The sequence below is a fragment of the Leptonychotes weddellii genome, chromosome 5, assembly GCF_054177405.1.
Source record: "Leptonychotes weddellii isolate Sample4059 chromosome 5, ASM5417740v2, whole genome shotgun sequence".
In the NCBI taxonomy this organism is placed as follows: domain Eukaryota; kingdom Metazoa; phylum Chordata; class Mammalia; order Carnivora; family Phocidae; genus Leptonychotes; species Leptonychotes weddellii.
Window position 1 is genome coordinate 98,590,502 of NC_138373.1, and position 22,663 is coordinate 98,613,164.

The following is a 22,663-nucleotide window of genomic DNA, read 5'->3' on the forward strand; positions in this document are numbered from 1 at the left end:
TCTTAAATTCACAACTCTAGCTTAAAAGCACTGGGCACAGTATTTTGCTGCTTGCATTTTTTATCCTGATTTGGTTGAGGCGAATCCTGCCCTCTGGGGCTTTTTGTTGAAGGAGCCGCCCCACAAATAAAAGAGGGAAAGAAGCCAGCTGAGAGGAGGGAGGCCTGGATAACATCATTTGCATGATTCACACCTGACCTTCTTTCTTATTCCCTGTCCTGTTCTCCTCAGCCAAGCTCTTACTGCTCAGACCAGCGTGTCTCCTCTGTATTCCAAGTGTGAAATGTCAGAGGTAGCAGCCAAAGATAGAGGTGGTCAGGTCACTATTCCATAGTGGTTGGCAGCATGGGTTTTGATATAATGACGAATGAACATGGGTTGGTTTTTTTAACCCCTGCAGCCTTTAACTTAAAGTACCACATTAGGTCAGGTGGCCACCAATGCATAAATGAATGTTGGATTGGTGGAATCTAGTATCCTTTGGACCGGTGAGGGCATTGGGTATTTTTGTATCCTTTGGGTAAATACCTAGTAGTGCAGTTGCCGGATCCTAGGGTAGTTCTATGTTTAACTTTTTGAGGAACCTCCATACAGTTTTCCAGAGTGGCTGCACCAGCTTGCATTCCCACCAACAGTGTAGGAGGGTTCCCCTTTTTCCGCATCCCCGCCAACATCTGTCGTTTACTGACTTGTTAATTTTAGCCATTCTGACTGGTGTGAGGTGGTATCTCATTGTGGTTTTGATTTGTATTTCCCTGATGATGAATGTTGTCGAGCATCTTTTCATGTGTCTGTTGGCCATCTGGATGTCCTCTTTGGAAAAATGTCTTCTTTCAGGGTTTTTGTGTCTCATCTTGGTGTCAAAAAGAGTAAAGATCAGGTTTTGAGTAGGGACCAAGAAAGGTAGAGAGGTCAGGACTTGAATAATTCATCACTGAACAATCAAGTCGTTTTTAAAGAGGTTCAACAGTATTTATCCTGAGAGATTATTAAAATTTTACTTCATTAAAGCAAAACTTTAGGAGAGGAATTCTTATTCTTTCCAATTTTAGTATATGTGCTGCCGAAGCGAGCACTACTTACTCTTTCCTGCATTGAGTTTCCCCCTTCTTCCCAATTGCCTAGTAGGAAGTCTTCTACCAAGAGATGGGAAACCTGGATTTCATAACAGCGGAAAACTGGCCTTCTATTCCCTGGCATTGCATTCCAGTAATACCATATCAGAGTTTGACCTAGTTATTTCATACAGACAGCTGATGCCAAGTCATTGAGGCTTTCCTCCAGTGAGGCCATGGTCTTCTGTCACACATGAAAGACGTGTGTGCAGACCAAATTACGTGGGAGCTGCCTGCCAGCCCGTGCGGCTGAGCAAGGGCCGTGCGCGGGAGAGTGCCTGGAGCCATGTGCAGATGTGGTGCTCATTCCAGGCCTCATTCTCCAGACCTTCACTTCACTGAGTCCGGCTGGATGCCACCAAGGGCAACAGAACGTGGGCTACAGAGAACAAGTGGCTTTTGTTCAAAGCTTTTCAGACATCTGTAATTATGACCAGATTTTTGTGACTCTGTTCCACCCCACCCCACCTCCCCTTTGCCATTCTGAAGAAATTATTCTTTTTTTTTTTTTTTCCACTCTACACAAAATTTCCTCTAGCAGCCGCCCTTGCTGTGACCAATAGTAACATCTTCATTGAAAGGAAGAGAAATGGAAGGAGCCCAAAGTACTTTGTGGCTGAAATTTTGTATAGCTCTAAACACTTTTTAAAGCTGATGGATGTTCAGTAGCTGAAATTGTAAATAAAAGAACTGAGTAGTGCACCAGCCTAAGGCACGGATGTGTCTGTTGTCCTGGCCCCTCGGTGCTCCGGCTAGGGAAGTCACAGTCTGTGGTTAGAATCCCTGGTTAAGTGCGACTGGCATTGAGGGTGTGTTGAGTTAGGTTACACCGGCAGCCTGCACTCCAAGGTGGAAGTAACCTGCTAAATGGGAGGCGGCTTGACTGCTAGCAAGAAACCTTCACCGGTTCCCTGGTGGAAAAGAAAGGAATGACAATTATCAGGTTGTATACATTCACCAAAAGTGTGAAGAAAAGGAAGAAGGGGTGGTGGTAAAATTAGGTGATTTTTGTATGAATTGATGCTAAAGTACAGAGAAGAATTAATCCCATTTAGTGATTAAGTGGTTCTACCAAATGACTACAGAATGCAATATCCCCATGAGTTTTTAATGAAAAAAGAAGTTAAAAATTTAAAAATACTACTTATCAGTTAAAAAGTAGTCTGATTCTTAAACAGCAACAAAATTCACATCAGCATCCCCACAAGCTGTGCGAGAAACACAAACCCAGGTCTTTGCTTAGAGCAAATTAAAACAATTCTTTCCAAATCCACATGGTAATAAAGATTGTTTAAACTCTGTTAGGTCTGTGATGTGACATTATTTCTTTATTTTTAAGCCATAAGGCTTTTAAGCTCTAAACTAAAGGCTCATTTATTGTTGTTGCTGGGGTCATTTGTTTATTGTTTTATTTGCTAGAAGTGAAGGACTATCTTTTGTGGATTTGAGAACAGATACCAACAACTGTTGTAGCTTTTGTGTTTATCGAAGCATCATCTGGTGTATGTTTAATGTTCTAAAGTGGTGCCTTCTGTAAAGTGGTGAGGTCCAGAGAGGTCTTGAAAAATGATGAAAAGGTTAGAAAATATGACTTAGGAAGGATGAGATTTTCATAAACAGTGCTTCGTCTTCGATTTTTCTTCTTCCTAAATGAAGAAGAAACTAAACTTCACTCCTTCACATAGGTACCTCTGGTTACTGTGTTTATTTACAAAGTGATACTTCTTTGCTGTTCAAGGAGGGAATAATTCTGAGATGATTGTGTTTACATACAAAATACTGATATATTCCCATGTGTTTGTAGAATAATCCTAAACTGTTCAATTCAAGGACTTCTTTCACCAAGAACATGTTATGCTTGCAAAGATCATGGTGACTGTGACCTCTTAGTTAAGTAACTAGCAATGGATTTTTTTTCCTCTATAAACACACCGATGTACCTATTAAAACTAGAAAATAAACAATTATAAATGGACACTTAAAAATTACATTAACATTTGTTTTCCCACACAGGAAGAATTTAATGGAAAACCCGACTCCCTCTTTTTTAATGATGGTCAGCGAAGAATCGACTTTGTTCTAGTATATGAAGATGAAAGTAGAAAAGAAACCAATAAAAAGGGTTCAAGTGAAAAACAAAGGGTAAGATTTTGTGTGTGCTATTCTCCTTTTCATTTCTTATTAAACTGTGAAGTGAAAAAAAAAGTGCTGTTTTTATGTAAGCAATAAAGTGAAACTGGTGTTTGAGATATCATGTACCAAACATGCCTTCATATTTTCTCTGCTCATCATTCCCTCAAGGCATCTTAACAAATTTTTTTTTTTTTTTTAAATATGAAGCAGAAACTTCCTCAGGTGCTTAACCTCAGTGGGTTTCACAGCTGAAGGCAGACTTTCTTCTAAGGAATTGTACTTTCTATCTGTCGAAGAGATTTACATTAAAAGCATACTTGGCTATTTGCTACAAGGTGGGAGAGGAAGCTAATGATTAATAATGACAGCAAGTGTAGTAACAACTAGCATTCAGGGTGCTCTCACGGATGGTATGAGCCTCGTGCATGCATTGTCTCACTTTCTTTTCATAATAACCTATGAGGTGCATTCTATTATCGTACCGTTGTAGATGACAGAAGTGACCCTGAGGTTAAATGATTGCCCAAGGTCACCGACTCTAGGATGAGAAATAGTGAAGCCATGGTTCACGATTCTTGTCTTGAATCGAGAACCCACGCTAGTCACCTCTCCCATTTTCTGTCACTTCCCTTCCTTTTTATCCATTACCAGTTAAGCTGCTCCTTCATCCCTTTCCTTTTCTTCAAGCTCTTCTAAATGACAAGACTATTTTTATCTTGCGATAGTAAACCATTTAGTAGGCTAGGGTTATAACAAATGCCTGGACCTTCTGTACCTGAACCGAAACTGTATTAAGCTGAAACAGGACAAAAGGGAGAGAGCATACATGTGTCACTCTTTCCCACTTTGAAAATGACTCCCTCATTCTTTGTTTTGTTTGTTTGTTTGTTCTCACCTCTATGCTTTTATATACACACAACTTTAATTGTCCCTCTCTGGACTTTTTCTCTGAAATACATCATTCCTAAATCTATTGATTTCTGCCCATTCTTTCAAACCAGCTGATGAAATCTGCTTAAAATGAAGCAATCATGCCTGTTTTGTTTTGTTCATTTTGGAAGGGATAAGTTTAGAGGTCTGTATTTGCGTGGTATCACAGAGTAAACCCAGGCATTGGAACTTGACATTCAAATTCTAATTCTGCCACTCCAATTATTGGTGTTAACTTTAGGAAATCAATATGATTTAGGACTTACTAACTTTAGGTTATGATTTAGGATTTATTAACTTTAGGAAATCAATAACAAACTGAACTCTAGTGGCTTAACACAATAAAAGTTTACTTATTGCTCATGTCAAGTCAGATGTGGCATCCCTGTTTGGCAAGATGGCAAGATGGGTTGGGGGGAGGGGCCTCTGTCCTTTGCAGTCACTCAGGGACTCAGGCTGACACAGAAGCTTTGCCATATTCAACAGGTAGTTTCTAAGATCATCCTGGGCATTAACATAAATAATAGTTTAAGAGAAAGGATGGAGAAAGTACTTGTGCTTCTTTACCACTTTGGCCTGGAAGTGACAACATCAAGTATGCCACATTCTGTTGGTCAGGACTCAGGAAAGTGGAAAATGTCATTTCTGACTGGACAGCCATTTCTCCACCGGAATGCCACACTGTGGAAAGAGAACATGAATCTTTGGCGGACAGCTGGCTTCTTGACCACAGCTGTTAACTGGCTATATGACTTGAGTGAATTTTCTGATTGGTATCCTGTTTTATTATTATTCTTGAGATGCATGTTATTTTTACATTTTGGCTTCTTTAAAATCAGGGTATGTCTTACAAATGACATATCATAATTTCATTGGCTGAATTTTTCCTATTGATATGTAAAATATTTGTTCATCACACAGTGATGACATCTTAGATTTAGGAAGTGAGATCCAATACCCAATCCATAGGATTGTGGCTAGGATTAAGTAAAATATTATATAGAAATATTATATAAATTGTTAGCACATTTTAGATAGTAGATATTAATTCCTCTACCTTTTATTTCCAGTTTTCTTAAAACAGTGTACTAATACAAAAAGGCATGACTCCTCTTTTGTTACTATATAATTTGTATATATGTATGGATATATACATATATATAAATTTACTAGAGTAATAGAGCTTAGAATGTTTAATCATTTTCCTGTGGACACCAAGATATATTATGTGCAGTCATAGTCACCGTCAAATACTCATTAAGCATCCATATGCCGGTGGAACTGCATTGAGCGCTATATAAAGTAAGTTAAACAAATCTAATCCATTAAAGTGTAAAGGAGACAGTTCTGGTTTTAGACAAGAGCTTCACTGCCATGGTGAAGGGGCCCCAGAGCTGCTTACATTATTAACAAGTGCTGCATTAGTTTTACACAGAAACATAGGTGCCAGGGTAACTCTCATAAATCAGGAGAAAAAAAAAATCATCATTAATTTGTCAATCTCTGAACTCAACGGATAGATGTACCATGATGTTGGTTTTTATAAGCCGTGCTTGAAGTGCTTTGAGTCTGTTTTTGTGCATATTACTTAGATTCCACCAGAATTTAAAGCTCAGCTTTGGAATCACATATTTATTAATCAGAAAAATATTTGTGAGTTCCATCATGCCCTCTGTCAGGCCTTATTCAGGATTTAGGACTCCACCAAAGAAAGGCAGTTTCAAAATCCTGTTTTCTTTGAGAGAAAAAAAAAAATTATGTCTAAATCATATTGATTTCCTAAAGTTAACACCAAGGTAGACTTTGTCAGTGTCTGATCTAAAGAGTATTGTTAAGTACTTTCTAGAGATGGAGAAAGAGAGAAGTGATAGGGCCACAAAACATAGAGGAGTAAACATAGAGGAGTGAAAGGCTGCATCTTCCCATGAGCAAAAGAGAAAATATTTTTTCTAGTCAGATCTCCAAATAGCATGTCACCTTGTCCTATATTAGTGAAACTACTTCAGGAACTTCACACCTTCCTTTAAAAAGTATAAATCGTTTACATTTAGATTAGGCATGGGGAATGACTGTAAGTTGTTTCAATAATATGTGCCCATTTAGCCTGCTGTCCTTGGCACTGAATCACTTTGAATATTTTTTTACTGCAAGAAACAGGAAAACCAAACTCAAAATGGCTTAAGTGCTAAAGGAAATAATTTTCTCACTTAAGAAGTAGCCTAGAGATAAAATCATTTCTGGGTTAGGTAGTTCAGTGGTTTAAAGAGGTCATCAGGAATTCATCACATCCGTCTGCCCTGCCATCCTCAAAATGTTGCTGTTCTTAAACTGACTTTACCTTGTTACAAGATAGCCATTGTACTTCAAGGCACCTGAAGGTGGGAATAGGTAATGCCCTTTTTTAAGGGGGAGGAAAGCTCCCCCTAGAAGGGCCCTAAGCAGATTTCCCTTCACAGTTAATTGTCTATCACGGGTCTGTTCCAAAAATGACTGTTGGCAAGATGAATGGAATTACTTAGCATCATTAGCATAGACAAATGAAGATGAGTCTTTCATCTCTTAAATTGCCTGATCACCCAATACCTGAGAAAGCATCAGGCTTTTCTTAGTAGTAGAGAAGGGAGAAATGACTGTTTACTAGGTAGCCAGCCATGTCTGGCACAGCACATGATTAATTGTATCTAAATATGTTCAATGTACATTGGGAAGAGCAAAGATGTTCTAAATGAAACAAATGTCTATATTTTTCTCCAACTGTTTCTGCTCAGTTTTGTCAGTAATGTTTCTTCCAATTCCTTTTCCTAGACCTGCAAACAAGTGGCAGAATCGATCTATTTAGAATTTTGTTTTGTATGACACTTGGTGTCCCTTCAAACAGATGAGTTTATGACCAAGTAAAGGTATAATTCAGGTGACAGTAAAGAGGGTGGAGGGGTCAAGGTAGCACAAAGACAGTATAAGCAATCCTGAGTTAAGTTTATTTAACTTTCTGTCTGCACAGTCCGTTCCTAAAAGTTAATGGAAAACTTATTTCCTTGAAGGTGATGTAAATTTCATACATGGAGATGTAAATTTGTATTTCATATCTGACTTTAAGAATTCTTTAGTAGGTGGCAGAAGGATCTGGCCAGTGGAGATCATAGCATAAGAGGTTTTTAAGAAATGAGCAATCAAATTAAATTATATCCTTTAACTTCAAATAATGTGAGACAACTAACTGATTGGTTACAGATCCTGTGAGCTTTTAAAACTGTTGTCCCATTGTTTTAGATGCATTATCATGAGGCTGGAAATGTTTGCCTAGAAGCTGGATGAGATCTCTTTGGACATGTTTCAAAGTTCATCAAAAAGTTCTAGTACAGTGAATATATTACATCACTCCATTTACTGAGGTCTTACATTTTTTAGTAAACTTTTATAACAGTGTCCATGAAGATCTTATACTTTTTTTTTTTTAGTTTTAGGTGTACAGTTTAGTAAGACTCAAGACTTACAATACCCAGTGCTCATCACAGGTGCACTCCTTAATCCCCATCACCCATTAACCCATCCTTCCACCCACCTCCCCTTTGGTAACCATCAATTTGTTCTCTATGGTTGAGAGTCTGTTTCTTGGTTTGTCTCTCTCTTTTTTTCCCCTATGATCATTGCTTTGTTTCTTAAACTCCACAGATGAGTGAAATCATATGGTATTTGTCTTTTTCTGATCTTGTACATTTTTATTAAATATTCTTATTTTAAAATTTTATTGATATTTTAAGAAGCATTTTAAACTGTGGTTTGTGATTTATTGTGTTTTAAAAAATTTCATTGATTTTTGTAAGTTCCACCTAGAAACCTTGACAAACTCTTTTTAATTCTAATAGTTTCCAATGCATCTTTTAAGTTTTCTCAGAAAAAGACCAATTATCTGTGAATGGTGAGAGTTTTGCTCTACCTATGCCATTTTTATAGTTCTTTCCTTTTCTTGTTGAAGTGCAACGGCTAAGACCTCTTGAATAAAACCAGTGATGCATAGTAGTCACCATTATAGTGTTCCTGATTTTATTGGGAATGTTTCTAAAATTTCCCCAAAATATCACACCTGCTATAAGATTTTGGTAGTTTTCTTTAAAAAAGCTTAAGGAGTCCCCTTCTAGTCCTGGACTGCTAAGAGTTTTTATGATAACTGAGTTTTAAATTTCATAAATGCTTTTTTTTTTAATCTGTTGAGGGATCACATGGCTTGACTTCTCATTAAGTCTTATGTGTATTAAATGTATGGTTACTGTGGCTAATAGACGATAATTAACAGTATGGATAACTCAAAAATCATTTATTATTGACTCCAGCTTGCAATGTATAATTTTCCTAGTCATTAGCTCCCTACATATGCTAATACTACAATAACATAGTTCATTTATTTATAATTCATTAAAAAGTGTTTGAAGTCACAGAAATAACATCAAGAATAAAAGTAGTTAAAGGAGAAACACAGAGTGACAAATGTAAAGTCCAGGAAAATACAATGAAGCCATGTGTCAGAGTAATAAACAAAATGATTTTTTTATTAACCATAGGTCCTATTCAGAAGTTAGAGTTCAGCTGTAAATTTGCTTCTGAGTTTCCTAGTAGCCAAAGAAAATGGGACATGTTATGTATTAATAACAATATGTTCTAAAGTTTTAACACAATAAAAACAAAACTGTCCAAAAGAAATGTAATGTTCTGAGGATCTCCCAGAAAGAAATGTATTCCATAGAGCCTCATAAAGGAGAAGACATGATTGAATAGACTTAACATTGGCATATCTCCTCCAAGTTGAAGAAATAAAAGGATGGCAGAAGGGGATTAGGAAGCATCAGAACAGAATAAAATATTTCCTGGAAATGACATGTTTGCCACAGATAGTCCATGAATTGGAAACTTAAGGCTTATATTAAGATAGGTTAAGAAGAAATGATGGCAACCAGTGTTGGCTGGTTTTACCTTCCCAGATAACTTTTGGTACGTGTCCTCTCTTCTGTTTTAGGGAGCAAAATCCGGTCTAACTTCAGTTCTCTAGCATTTTAGACTAAGGCAGAGAGCTCTTCTTTATATATATATATATATATATATATATATATTTTTTTTTTTTTTTTTTTTTTTAACATTTTATTTATTTGACAGAGAGACACAGCGAGAGAGGGAACACAAGCAGAGGAAGTGGGAGAGAGAGAAGCAGGCTTCCCGTGGAGCAGGGAGCCCGATGCGGGGCTCAATCCCAGCACCCTGGGATCAGGACCTGAGCTGAAGGCAGATGCTTAACGACTGAGCCACTCAGGCGCCCCTCTCTTCTTTATATTTTTATCTCCTTTCTTTACACCCTACTTGCTTATACTAAGATTGTAGGTTAAAAGGAATAAAGTAAATTAGAATTAGCAGTTTCAAATTACAGCTACAAAATGTATGGCTGGTATAAGCGTGTTTGGGTTTATTTTTGAGTACTCAGCACAAGAGCAATGAATCCAAATCTTGCTTCCTATTCCTCAAGTGGAAAGTGTCCTTGGGCCCAGTCCTTAAAACAGACAAAAAGATCAGTGAAATCCTAAAAAGTAAAACCTGATTATTCCATTTCATCTCACAAAGATGTGGAGAACAGAAAATCCTTTCCTTTCTCTCTGATTGGTCCTTCTGAGATCTGGCCTTAGGTTTGAATGAAGAGGCTGTCATTTGCCCTGGGGATCCCAAACAGTCACCTGTATCTCACTTTTTAAAAGGCACAAGATTAGGAAAAATCAACTATATTAAATTTTCATAAGGAATAGGCTTAGAAGGGATAAATAATCACAAAAGAGTAGCTGCCGTGTGCATAGAGAAGGTGTGTCTTAATGGTATTTCTTAACTTTGATAAGAGGCATCTGCTTTACTCATTGAAAGTAGATTGTTCAGGCAGCATCCTATACCTACTGAGTCAGAATCTCCAGGAGTGGGGCCAGGAAAACTGCTTTAAGCAAGTGCTCCAAGTTGTTTGTATAAGTAAGTACGTTTGGAAAGCGTTGCACTAAAATGTTTATAGTAGTTATCTCAGTAGTGAGTTTTTATAAGTTGCTTTTTCTCCCCTTCTCAGAAAATTTCTGTTTTCTGCTTTACCCACGGAAAGCATTTCTTTTGTAATTACACCTAAAATGTTAATTTAAAAATGAAATTCAGAAGTGACGTTCAAATAATACTCACTTCCATTCCATGCTTATTATTTAGAATGCTCATCTTTTTTCTGTCCCCTAGAGAATACATATTAACCTACTTGAGTAAATTCCTCATCAGATTGGTCCACTAACATTAAATGTTTTATCACCAACATGTGAATTTAAATTAAGTCCCAATTATTTATTCCGCTTACTGCACCTTTTTGAGCACATGATGTATAACTAATAAATAGTACTTAGAGTAGTTAGTAATTTTTTGTACAAATTAAGTACCTTTAACTTATTCCTTACTCATCTTTGTAGGCTTAACAAAGATTGGCAAGTTGAAAAATACACTGTACCACCAGTACTTTGCCTAACAAAGTGCCTAACAAACACTTGAAATTAATCTATGCCTATATTTCATTAATCCCAACTGGTTTGTACTTTATTATCATTACAGTGTGTCCAGTAATTTTACTTCATAGGCATTACAATCCTTGTTTTTTTATCCTGCAAAAGCTGGGTGACATAAAAAAAAAAATGGTAGATTGGTGTTTACAATCAGTATTATTGCTGTATAATTCACAAGCCAGTCCTCTACACAATGACTTTATTAAGCTAAATGAGATGTGTAATCTAAGGTGCTTAGGGGCAGAAAGCTTCCTTAATTATGCCAGTCTGTCCTTTGTGATTTTGATTGCTCTTATTCTTTATTTCTCTGACAGCTGTATTAACCTCTCAAAAGAGATATGAGTAAAATTCCAGTTTCTAGGCTGAGATAGGTACTCTTATCCTTTTTTACTTTGAACCCCCAGCACCATTCTCCACCAGCAGTAATAGAATCACATCCATCTTTTTCGTGATGTACACAGGTGCTCAATGATTACAGTCATTTTGGATTTACTAGACTTAGGTTTAAAAAAAAAAAATCCAGGTTGCAATGCCAATAAATTTGTTCCCCTAGAGACAGAAGAATTTACAGCACAGTCTAAAGTATGACTGGGTGTTTTTCAGAGCCAAAGAGCCTCAATTGGTTATTTTGTGCTGCTAAATACAGACCATAGACTATAGAACATAGTTTAGGTTCATAAATGTAAAGTTTTTCAATAAGGCACATAGATAATTTTTAGTTAAAAAAATGTGTGACCTCATGTTTTTTCAACAAATATTTATTGAACAATGGCTGTCAGTCAATATGCAATATTAATTTTGGTTCATTTTTAACATGGAAGACAGCTCTACCCTAATTTTTTTAAATGTCAAGAACATTGTTACTTATCTAAGTATAAATTCTACAAGGAAGTGAAGATGATGATTTCATATTAAACAGATTGAAGCAATCTTTTCCTAAGTAATCAGTCTTTTCCTGATATGTGCTTGTTTGACAAATACAGCACATATGCTAATTTACTTTAGCTACCTGACAAACCAAGAAAACTGGTTTGATCAATTTTTAAAATATTCCACTAGTTCTTTGTGAATTGCCTTGCCAAAGGAAAATAATAAGAACTGTCTTATTAAAGTAACTCCAAGGTGATAGATTAACATGTTTAAGCAAATAAAAATGTCCTATCCTTGATTCAACTGTTTAAGTATTTATAGTGAGTGGTAAAATAGAGGACATTATAAACCAACTGCAAGGTCTGCCAATTATCTTGAGAGAAATCAGGTAAATATCTCAGGAGTTCTTTATAAAGAACTAGGTAAGAACTAAAATAGGATAAATTAGTTCAACCTTTCTGGAGGGCAGTATGGCAGTACATATTAAAGAACTTAAAATTGCATACGCTCTTTGATTTAACAATTCTGCTTCTGGGACTTTATCCTGAGGAAATAATAATGGATGCACAAAGACTGTTCTACAAGGATTTTTATGATAGTGAAAATTAGGAGCAACCTAAATATCCAACAATTTGAGATTTGTTAAATAAATTATAGTACATCTCTCTGAGAGACTATTACCAAGCCATTAAAATGAGATGGAAGAAAAGTATTTCTAAGGTTTTCTGCATCTTTGATACTCACATGTGCTATACACTCTTGTCAGTGACCTCCCTTATTATACACAGAAATGAGGGAAAAGTGAGGAGATATAAAGCTGTGTTCACAACTTTCAGAGAGTGAAGAGGGGACACACACACACATTCTGTCTCACACAGATATACACATATATCAGATATCAAAGAAGGACCAGGATGACCAAGTGGTATAGAAGAGTGAAGAAGTGGGAGAGCTGAGTAACTCAGCATTAAGATCCATTTCTTGGAGTTCCAGTAAAACAATTTCATTGGTGTCCCACTGAAGGATTAGGGGGTCACTGGGTGGAAGATATGGAGGCCAAGTGGATTGGGTTGCCTTTCTTGTTCAGATATTTGGCATTAAAAAAGAAGAGGTGAGCCTCTAAGACCTGTAGAGGAGAGAGGGTTTTGTGTGTGTGTTTTTGTGTTGTTGTTATTTTGTTTTGTTTTGTTTTTTGTTTGTTTTTCAGGAATAAGGGTAGTTGAGCATGTTTGCAGGAAAAGGGTATGGTAATGGCTAACATGTCTGTATGGCTTATTATGTGTAAAACATGATACTGTGGACTTTTATACCCATGATCACATTTAATCCCTAAGAAAACCTCAAGGTGAAGTTATTTCTTGTCCTATTTTTGAAATGAAGCCACTGATGTTTGTATGATTTAAGTTCTTTTGCCCAGTGTCACAGAATCTGGATTTGAATTTTGATTCTGAACCTAATTGTTATGCCATTATTTTCCAAAAGGAAAACCAAAACTGGAAGGGCTAAAGGGGCTATTTGGTAGACTAAAATCTGAAAGGAAAGAGTCCCATGAAGGCAGTAAAGAGTTGTAGCCTCAATTTAGTATTCTATAGAGGAGGAGGCACGTCTTCTACTGTTCAGCATGTTGCAGTCATGGTGATGCAGTTGATACAACGAAGACAGGAGTAGTTTGTGTTTTGTATGTTAGATAACAGAACTGCCCTCCTATGGGATTGGTTCATTTCCAACTCTCTAAACCCTCCCCCTTTGTCCTCTAGTAATTCAGACTCTAGGGTGTCTGGAAATCACTTCATACACTAGATGCCCCGAGCTATCTGGTGCTAGTATGTTCCAGAATTAAACCATATCTCTGTCATATCCTGTAATACTCGTAAGTAAAAGTTCATGGAACATTTTGGGGGGCTCAGGAAAGGGAAGCTTAGTTGCTACACTCAGTAATTTGTATTTCTTTTTTTTTATAGATTTTTTTTTTTTAAGATTTTATTTATTTATTTGTGAGAGAGAATGAGAGACAGAGAGCACGAGAGGGAGGAGGGTCAGAGGGAGAAGCAGACTCCCTGCCGAGCAGGGAGCCCGATGCGGGACTCGATCCCGGGACTCCAGGACCATGACCTGAGCCGAAGGCAGCCGCTTAACCGACTGAGCCACCCAGGCGCCCCTCAGTAATTTGTATTTCTCAACCCATTCCTACATAACAGGCAACCATCGATCCACTATCCACTCCATTCATTCATTCATCAGACATTTATTGCATGTTTATTCTATTATAGGTCTAAGTGCTGAGGATATCAAGATTAAAAGACATCTCTAGAGGCAAGGATGGTAATTGAAGAGTAGGTAGGGCCATGGAAGGATTTAATATTGTTAAGGGTGGGAAACATTTTTTTTTAAAGATTTTATTTATTTATTTGACAGGGAGAGAGGGAACACAAGCAGGGGGAGTGGGAGAGGGAGAAGCAGGCTCCCCGCAGAGCAGGGAGCCCGATGTGGGACTCAATCCCAGGACCCTGGGATCATGACCTGAGCCGAAGGCAGTCGCTCAACCAACTGAGCCACCCAGGCGCCCGGGTGGGAAACATTTTAAGTGTTTGTTGGCTGGGAGTAAGAGCAATGAAGAGGAAAGAATAAAGAAAAAGAAGATATTGCTGAAGCAAACTCAAGAAGAGATGAAAAGGATGCAGTCTTCTGACCCCAAGAAGATAGATGGTATCTAGCTGTAGATAGGAAGACACCTGCAGGAGTTCACATGAGTGGCTGCCATTTCCCTTCAAGGAAGGAAGCAAGGTCATTTGCAGAGTGTGCTGGTCTGGAGTTGGGTGTGGAGTGTGAGGAGCTCCTTGAAAGTTTGGAACAGCTCCCTGGTGGATGAGTAGGGGCCAGAAAGGAGACGGCTTTGTATCATAGTGGACCTAACTGTAGTAGTAACCATGAATTTGTAATAAGGCCAGTTAACACAGTTATATGATTTCTTTCTGCCAGCACTTAATTATTAAAATAGCTGTTCAGCCACTGGAGAAGTTCCTCTTTTGACTGATTCTCCTGCTCTTCTAACTAGAAAGACATTTGTCTACAAGAGTGAGCCTTCACACTCTAACTGAAATTATTCCTGACTGACTTTGAAAGGATACAGAAGACACAGTCATGGATCCTGCTAATGAGACAGTCTGGGTTGCCCTTGTACAGACTCAGGATGAGTCATCTTCCCTGAAGGAGAGGAAGGCAGAGTGTCTGGTGTACTCAGAGCACCCACTCCCTCCACTCTACAGGGATGTAGGTTTGAGGCTAACAACTTTTCCCTAGTTCGTGGTTACTGAACCAGTCAGGATTCTTGCTGGCAAGTAACAGAAATGAGCTCTAACTTAAGCAGACAAGGAATTTATCAGAAGAATGTTAGGGAGCTCATAGGTTCTTCTGAAGGCTTGGATGAATAAACCTGGAAACCAGGCAGCTAGGAGCAGTGCCCCAAATCCCACTGCAGAGCCATTCTGGGAAAGAAAGCATGGTTGCTGCCCAGAGCGCTGCTGGTACCACTGACCAGCAGTGGTGCCCCAAATCTGCCATGACCTCTACTTCTGCTACCTCGGGAACTGGCATTCACTTTCCCAACCACCCTCGAATGAGTTCTGCTTGGCCCAGCTTCTTTGTGTCACTAGCTTCTGAGTGAGAGTCTGGAGTGGTTGGTCTGATTGACAAGGCCCAGCTCATGTGCAAATAGCTGAACTTCACAGGAGACCAGGAAGGAGAATGATTGTGTTTTTCTCTGCTATAGTGGGCATGGGCTCTGGGGAGAGTTGAAATATTGGGTGGCCATAAAGAACAGCAAATGCCTGTTAACACTGTCATGAAACACATGCATAAAAGTTTCAGTCCTTCTGTATCAGAAGAAGGTCTTAGATCACTGGACACTGAGTTTCTCTGTAGTTCCCGCCATAGCAAACTATTTTAAATTCTTTGAATTTTCAGTATCTGAAGGATGCTCTCGGGAATGTTTGTAGAAGAAATTAATAAACATTTGTTGAGTATAGTCTTTCAACAAGCATGTATTGGGCATCTACTCTGTGCCAAGCACCATGTTGAACATTATTTGCAGGATCATAAATGCTTTTATTTTGTTTTTTATTATTTATTTACTTATTTATACGGGGAGGTAGAGGGAGAGGGAGAGAGAGAATCTTAAGCAGGCTCCATGCCCTGTACGGAGCCCAGAGATCATGACCTGAGCCAGACGTTTAACCTACTGAGTCACCCAGGTGCCCCTCAAAAATGCTTATTTTAAGCAGTAGTGAAGAAAGAAGCAATCAGGCACGAGAACTGGACTACCATGCAAGAATCAAAATGCAGGTTAAGATCTAGAATGAAGAAATACTACCTGTATAGAAGCAGGATGAGTCTGAAGCAGCTTCCCAAGCTGAGGTTGGGGATATGGCAGGTCTGGTTGCTTGTTCATGTTTAGGGTAGTTGTAGCACTTGCTGATTTTTCTCTAAGTGACTATTGCATGCTCAAATTGTAACAAGCAATTAAAGGTATTACATTTGTAAAGCTCTGGCATGTTGTAAGTACTGTATCACATCATTTATTAAATAAAAATTAAAGCAATATTCTGTTTCTGATAATTCCACAAAATATGTTCGGGATTCCACTTGGACTCAAATTTAGCCAAATACTAGGTGTATTTTTTCACCTTTTGGCCTCAGGGCCTTTTTCATACAACCGCCATCTGCTTTCTATTTATTAGCTGCTTTCCATGTTCTAGGCACTTTGATAGCAGCTCAGCCTCTCCTCTGCCCCTGGCAGTTGGCAAATCGTGAATGGCACTCCCTGGGCAAAAGTGGTCTTGACTGCCGGATCCCCTGGATTACCTAAGCCATGATCCACTAATTCCTTTATCTTGTTAACTGCTCAAGTTAAAACAAGTTTTTGGGTTTTTTTTTGGTCCAGCTTTTTCAGTTGTCTTTGATGGGAGAATTGGTCCAGTTAATCTTCTGTGATGACTAGAAATGGAAATTCTGGTTTATGTGTTTTATGTGGTTTAAATCATACAATCCTCATGAGAACCTCAAAAGGAAGTTCATGAGGCTTTCTCCATTCTATAGAGGAGGAAAATGAGGTACAGAGAGTTTGTTTCCTGCCAAGGGTCAAAGAGCTGGTAAGTGATGGCACCAGAATTTGAACACAGGCAGTCTGGTTTTAGCCATCCTGTCTTTACTCATTTTTCTGCTTTCATGAAGCAGTGTAGCTGTTTCTTCAAGAACACCAAAAGCATTCTTTCAAAAGGTTAAGTAAGTCTCTACTTTTACATGCTTTCCTTACAACGTAGGACACAGCTTGACAAAAGCCTAGCCAGATAGAATTTAATATCAATAAATACAGTACATTCCACATCTTTTCAGATGGCCATGTGACACATATCTATTATCAATTAATTAGTTCCCTATTTTTGTAGATTTTTAGATGTTTATACCTTCATGGACATTTTAATCTTGCAGAGAGAAACATTCTTTTGAATTTTGCAAAATTGTTTATGTTGTTTATTGAATTTGTTCAAGGCATGTAGAGATGAAATATACATATCCAAAATTGAACCATCTGTATGTCTGATATGTCTAGAATGCCAGATCTGGGCTTTAACTCTGGCAAATGACATCAGTGAATGGGACTCAAAAAACTCCATTTGTGTGCCAAACCGCTTATGAGTTTAAAAAAAAAAAAAAAAGGTTTTGGAATTGTGCCAAAGTTAGAGACTTTTATGCATCCCGAATGGCCAGAAACCCATGGGGACAACCAAGGCCTTCGAGAGTGCTAAGTGAACAAATCACCAACAGCTGGAGCACCTTTGTTGCTTATGTGCCATTTTGAGCAGATCTCTCTTTTCATCAGATTCAAACTGGTTTGGTTTGGTTTGGTTTTTCTTAAAAAAGACTTTTTCTGTCCTTGGCAAAACTACAGGGTCTAACATATTTTCCAATTTCTTTTGACAGAGAAAAAGACGAGCATATGAATCTAACCTCATCTGTGATGGCCTGCATTTAGAAGCAACAAGATCGGTAAGTGTTGGATCCTTTCCAGTCCTGGGCTGAACTGGTGCTCTTGGGAAGTGGCATGTCATTTGGAATGCTGGAGTGGCATTTGAAACGTGCAACTCTAGTGATGCCTTAGGCTGGAAGGGGAGTCCATCAAAATCTGCATTATAGAATGTATGTTTGTTTCTGATCCAAGTCAGCCTAACTTTTTTAATAGCCAAAGAATGTAATACTGAATGCGTGTATAAATGATTGTTTTCTTCTTTTAAGAGCTTTTTAAAAAGATTTCTTATTTTATAGACAATAGCTTACAAAAAATTAGAGGATATAAGAATAACAAAAATAAAAATCCTCTGTGTTCTCATTATGTGTAAATAACCTTGTGGTCCTTCTAAACTTTTTTATTCCTCAAAATATATGCATTTTTCCCTTTCAAAAAGGGGGATTATTATTTCACAGTTTTATAATTCGCTTTTCTTTCCGTTAATATGTACTAGATGCATTTCTATATTGACATCTTTTTCTAATGGACACATAACATGACATTTAACAGATATATAATACAATAAAGAGTGAGTCCTGTTCTGGGTTAGAAATGTTAAAATTATCATTAAAATAACACTGCAGTGAATATTCTAGTGTTTTTATTTTTAGTCACCAATTTGGATGGAGTGATGGGCAAATTAACAAGTTTGCTTTTCTTTGTTTAAAATAATAGTAATTTTATGAAAGGAATATGAAAAGGAGTATTAATTACTTGCTCAATAATTTGAACCAAGAAATTATCTTTAAGGCAAAAATGTCTGATGGAGTGCAAGTCTGTTTTTATTTTATCTTCATTTTTACCAGTGTCCTGTGTTTTAACTACCAGCAACATGAGAACAATCTATATGTGTTTTAAAATTATGAAAACAATTGGTTTAGTGTCCTGGTTTGTGTTTTTATTCTTCCTTTGTAGATTTTGGATGATAAGCTTGTATTTGTAAAAGTACATGCCCCATGGGAGGTGTTATGTACATATGCTGAGCTAATGCACATCAAATTGCCTCTGAAACCCAATGATCTGAAAACCCAGTCCTCAGCCTTTGATAATTTCAGCTGGTTTACCAAAGTCCTCCAAGTGGATGAAAGTATCATCAAGCCAGAGCAAGAGTTTTTCACTGCCCCATTTGAGAAGAACCGGTTGAATGATTTTTATATTCAGGATAGAGATACTTTCTTCAATCCAGCCACCAGAAGCCGCATTGTAAGTCTAAACCAAATTTAGTTGCTGTCTTAGAGTAATTTGGAACCTGCTGTTTGAATAATTAGTGGTCTGGTTTGGTTGGTTTAGTTTCATTTTTAAAAGCTGCGCCCCCACCCCCTGCCCCGAAAAGAAAACAGGTTCCTGTTACAATAGTAAACAATGGTTGGTTAGTTACACAGTCTAGTGCACACATTTTATTTTGGAATTTTTTTTTTTTTTTAGGTTTACTTCATCCTCTCTCGGATCATGTATCAAGTAAGAGACAATGTTAAAAAGTTTGGGATTAACAAACTTGTCAGCTCTGGGATCTACAAAGCAGCTTTCCCTCTCCATGATGTAAGTCAAATGGCAAAAATGAAATAAAATACCCAAGGTATACTCTAGTGTGAATAAAGAAGGGCTAATCTTCTTAACCTTGAGTTTCTTCTTTCATAAAATGAAGATGGTCTATTGCAAGGATTACAAGCTCATTTAGGGCAGGAACCAGGTTGTTTTGTTCACTGTTGACTCTCAGGCATAGAGAAGGCCATGAGTTTGAATGAGTCAATGAATGGATGATTGAAACAGTAGCCGCCCTGTAGTGCATGTGTAAAGCAGTGCAGATTCGCAGTTAAGCGTGGGCTCTGGGGCTCGCTCTCCCACTTTCTACCTGGATGACCTTGTAAAAGTCATTTAGCCTCTCTGTTCCTCAGTTTCCTCATCAATAAAATGGGGATAATAATCATACTTACCTCATAGAGTTATACTGTAGAGTTATGAGGATTAATTAAATTAATCCCTGTCAAATGTTACAACCATGCCTGGCATATAGGAAGTAGAATGTAAGTGTTAGCTATCCTCATAATTACTGGCAGATGTTATTATCAACCAGAAAAGTATTGGTTCTTTTTAAGCAAAATATGTGTTGGATCTTCTCACTTACCATTTTCTGGAACACAGACTTTTTCCCCCTGAAATATCATTTTCTTAGTGTGTCCTGGAATATCACAAGGCTTTTAAAAAGGCATCTGTCAGGGTTCTTGTCACGATGGCAATACTGCAGAGTGTTGACATTTTTTAAGGACTCCGTTCTGAGATGACAGTAGCTCCTCAAATTCAAGAGCACTTCTCTAGCCGATAACATCTCTCATGAAATGAAAATTTTAAAATGTGACTGCTTCAGACCCTTAATGATGCCATAAATGCAGGGATATTATATCTAAGCTCTTTAAATAAATTCTGTCATTGAAATAAATTAAATACTATATTAGAGTATGCTGTAGCTTTGTTACATTCACTCTCAATTTATCTGAATCTCTAAGACCAAGAAAGCCAAGACTGAGATTGATCATTGCTACTGGGTATTACACGTACTTATGGATGACAACATTATTGAAACGTACTGTATATGTTAATAAACTAGGACACAAAAGAGCTACTTGATGCACATGTGTAAATAGCAGAGAGCTGGGTGGAGAAGCAGGTTCTGAACTTCCTGGTGAAGAGACCCAATATGGCAGCCTGGCCTGACAGTCTATGTGTTTTATATTTGTGCCCAGCAAAATTAGTGATTATAGCATGACACAAACTTTGGAGACACTTGCAAATAGCTGTCATGAATATTAATCTGGGACGCCAAAGTTCAATAGTATTCAGTTGGCATCTGACCATGCCCAGTTCTTTCCCACTAAAGCCTCTTTTACTTGCAGTGTCCCACATCCAGGCTAAGGAATGATCTCCTGTGGCATTTGGAAGGGAAGTGAATGGAGGTCAGAACCCATGTTAAGGCTTACCTGGTGATAATCTGGTTCTAGTACAGGAGGAAGGAAAATGAGTCAGATGGGAAGAGTGACTGAATTGAAGTAGAGGCAGGAAGCTTTGTGTTTTGAGTAAGCGAAGTGTATAATATGTCAAACTTCTTTGTTGTTTATATTCTATGTGTTGTCACAGAGGAACTGCTGAATTGGGGGACAAAGATGCCTGGATTTTAGAAGTGACCTTGATACTAACCCAACCTTAAGGCCCTGGTTCCCAGAGGTGTCCCAGGAGGGCGCTGGACTATCAGGTGTCCCTGCGTTGTGGCAATTTTGGTACTTGAACAGCCCAATTTTTAACTGTTTAGGACTTTGCACACTTGTAGGATGTAAAGCACCTCTGGGGCTCCCACCAGGTACCTGAGGTGTTCTCTAGGATTGTAACAACCAAGCATTCCTCCCCACCCACATTTTTAAGTGGCCACAAACGATTAATAATACCTGGTTGAGAATCACTAAAAATTAGATGATCCATCCATCCCTTCCAGCAAATGAGGGCCCCTTATTCCTGTGAAGTATGAGTACCATATTGAATAAACAGATTTGTGAACACCTAGAGATCATATACTCACTTGTTTGCTTCTGCTTCGCAGTGCAACTTCAGCCATAAGTCAGAGGATCTCAGCTGCCCAAGCGAACGGTATCTTCTGTACAGGGAGTGGGCTCATCCGCGAAGTATATACAAAAAGCAGCCCTTGGATCTTATCAGGTGAGGTGTTGTAGAGAGCATGCCAATGGGAGGACTCAGAGTTGCTCTCGTGGCATCGAAGTGACAGTATTTAAAGAGTATTGCCAACCAGGGAAGCTCACCCAGGCCACTGAGCTTCATTGTCTAGAGCTTTTTATTGAGGCTTCATTATGTAGGCCTGACTCACTGAATCAACATTGCCCATGTGGCTCAATCTCCCACCCTTCCTTTCCCAATATCCTGTGGCTCAAAGCCCTAATCCTCTAGTCATATGGTTGGTCTTCCTGGCATGGCCAGTCCCCATCCTGAATCATCCCATTAGCACAAACTAGGGTCCCTCCGTGAGTCACGTCATTGGCATATACTCTTAGGTGGGGGCCCCAGGGGTTCTTTGAGTAACAAAGTTACCCTTATCTTGGGAAATTTCAAGAGTTGAGAGGTTAGCTCCCAAGAATTGGGAATAAAGACCTACCATATTCTTCATTGCCAGGAGTAAATGTTAGATTTAGCTTAAATAGTATGGTAAGAAAACAAGTTTTCACTGCTTGCCTGTATCTGCTATTAGATACTGTTTTACTATATCTAACAAGATGTGATGACTAGCTCAACATTTGTTTTCTGAAAGCATCAAGGTCAGCTGCTCTCCAGAGACTTTTTATTTATTTATTTATTATGTTAATCACCATACATTACATCATTAGTTTTTGATGTAGTGTTCCATGATTCATTGTTTGCGTATAACACCCAGTGCCCCATGCAGAACGTGCCCTCTTTAATACCCATCACCAGGCTAACCCATCCTCCCACCCACCTCCCCTCTAGAACCCTCAGTTTGTTTTTCAGAGTCCATCATCTCTCATGGTTCATCTCCCCCTCCGATTTCCCCCCTTCATTCTTCCCCTCCTGCTATCTTCTTTTTTTTTTTTTTTTAAAGATTTTATTTATTTAACAGAGAGAGGCATAGCGAGAGCAGGAACACAAGCAGGGGGAGTGGGAGAGGGAGAAGCAGGCTTCCTGCAGAGCGGGAAGCCCGATGTGGGACTCGATCCCAGGACCCTGGGATCATGACCTGAGCCGAAGGCAGACACTTAATGACTGACCACCCAGGCGCCCTTTTTTTTTAACATATAATGTGTTATTTGTTCCGGAGGTACAGATCTGTGATTCAACAGTCTTGCACAATTCACAGCACTCACCATAGCACATACCCTCCCCAAAGTCTATCACCCAGCCACCCCATCCCTCCCACCCCCCACCACTCTAGCAGCCCTCAGTTTGTTTCTTGAGATTAAGAATTCCTAATATCA

The 22,663-nt window shown here is 38.4% G+C and overlaps 1 protein-coding gene across 1 annotated transcript in view; it reads left to right on the top strand.

Moving 5' to 3' along the window:
- ANO6 (anoctamin 6) overlaps nt 1-22,663 on the top strand; it is a 140,052-nt gene that overhangs the window by 56,891 nt on the left and 60,498 nt on the right. Inside the window, exons 3-7 of the mRNA XM_081821539.1 lie at nt 3,129-3,257; nt 17,588-17,653; nt 18,588-18,875; nt 19,098-19,211; nt 21,262-21,377. Of these exons, the coding sequence (XP_081677665.1) occupies nt 3,129-3,257; nt 17,588-17,653; nt 18,588-18,875; nt 19,098-19,211; nt 21,262-21,377 (713 nt within the window). The remainder of the gene's footprint in view (nt 1-3,128; nt 3,258-17,587; nt 17,654-18,587; nt 18,876-19,097; nt 19,212-21,261; nt 21,378-22,663) is intronic.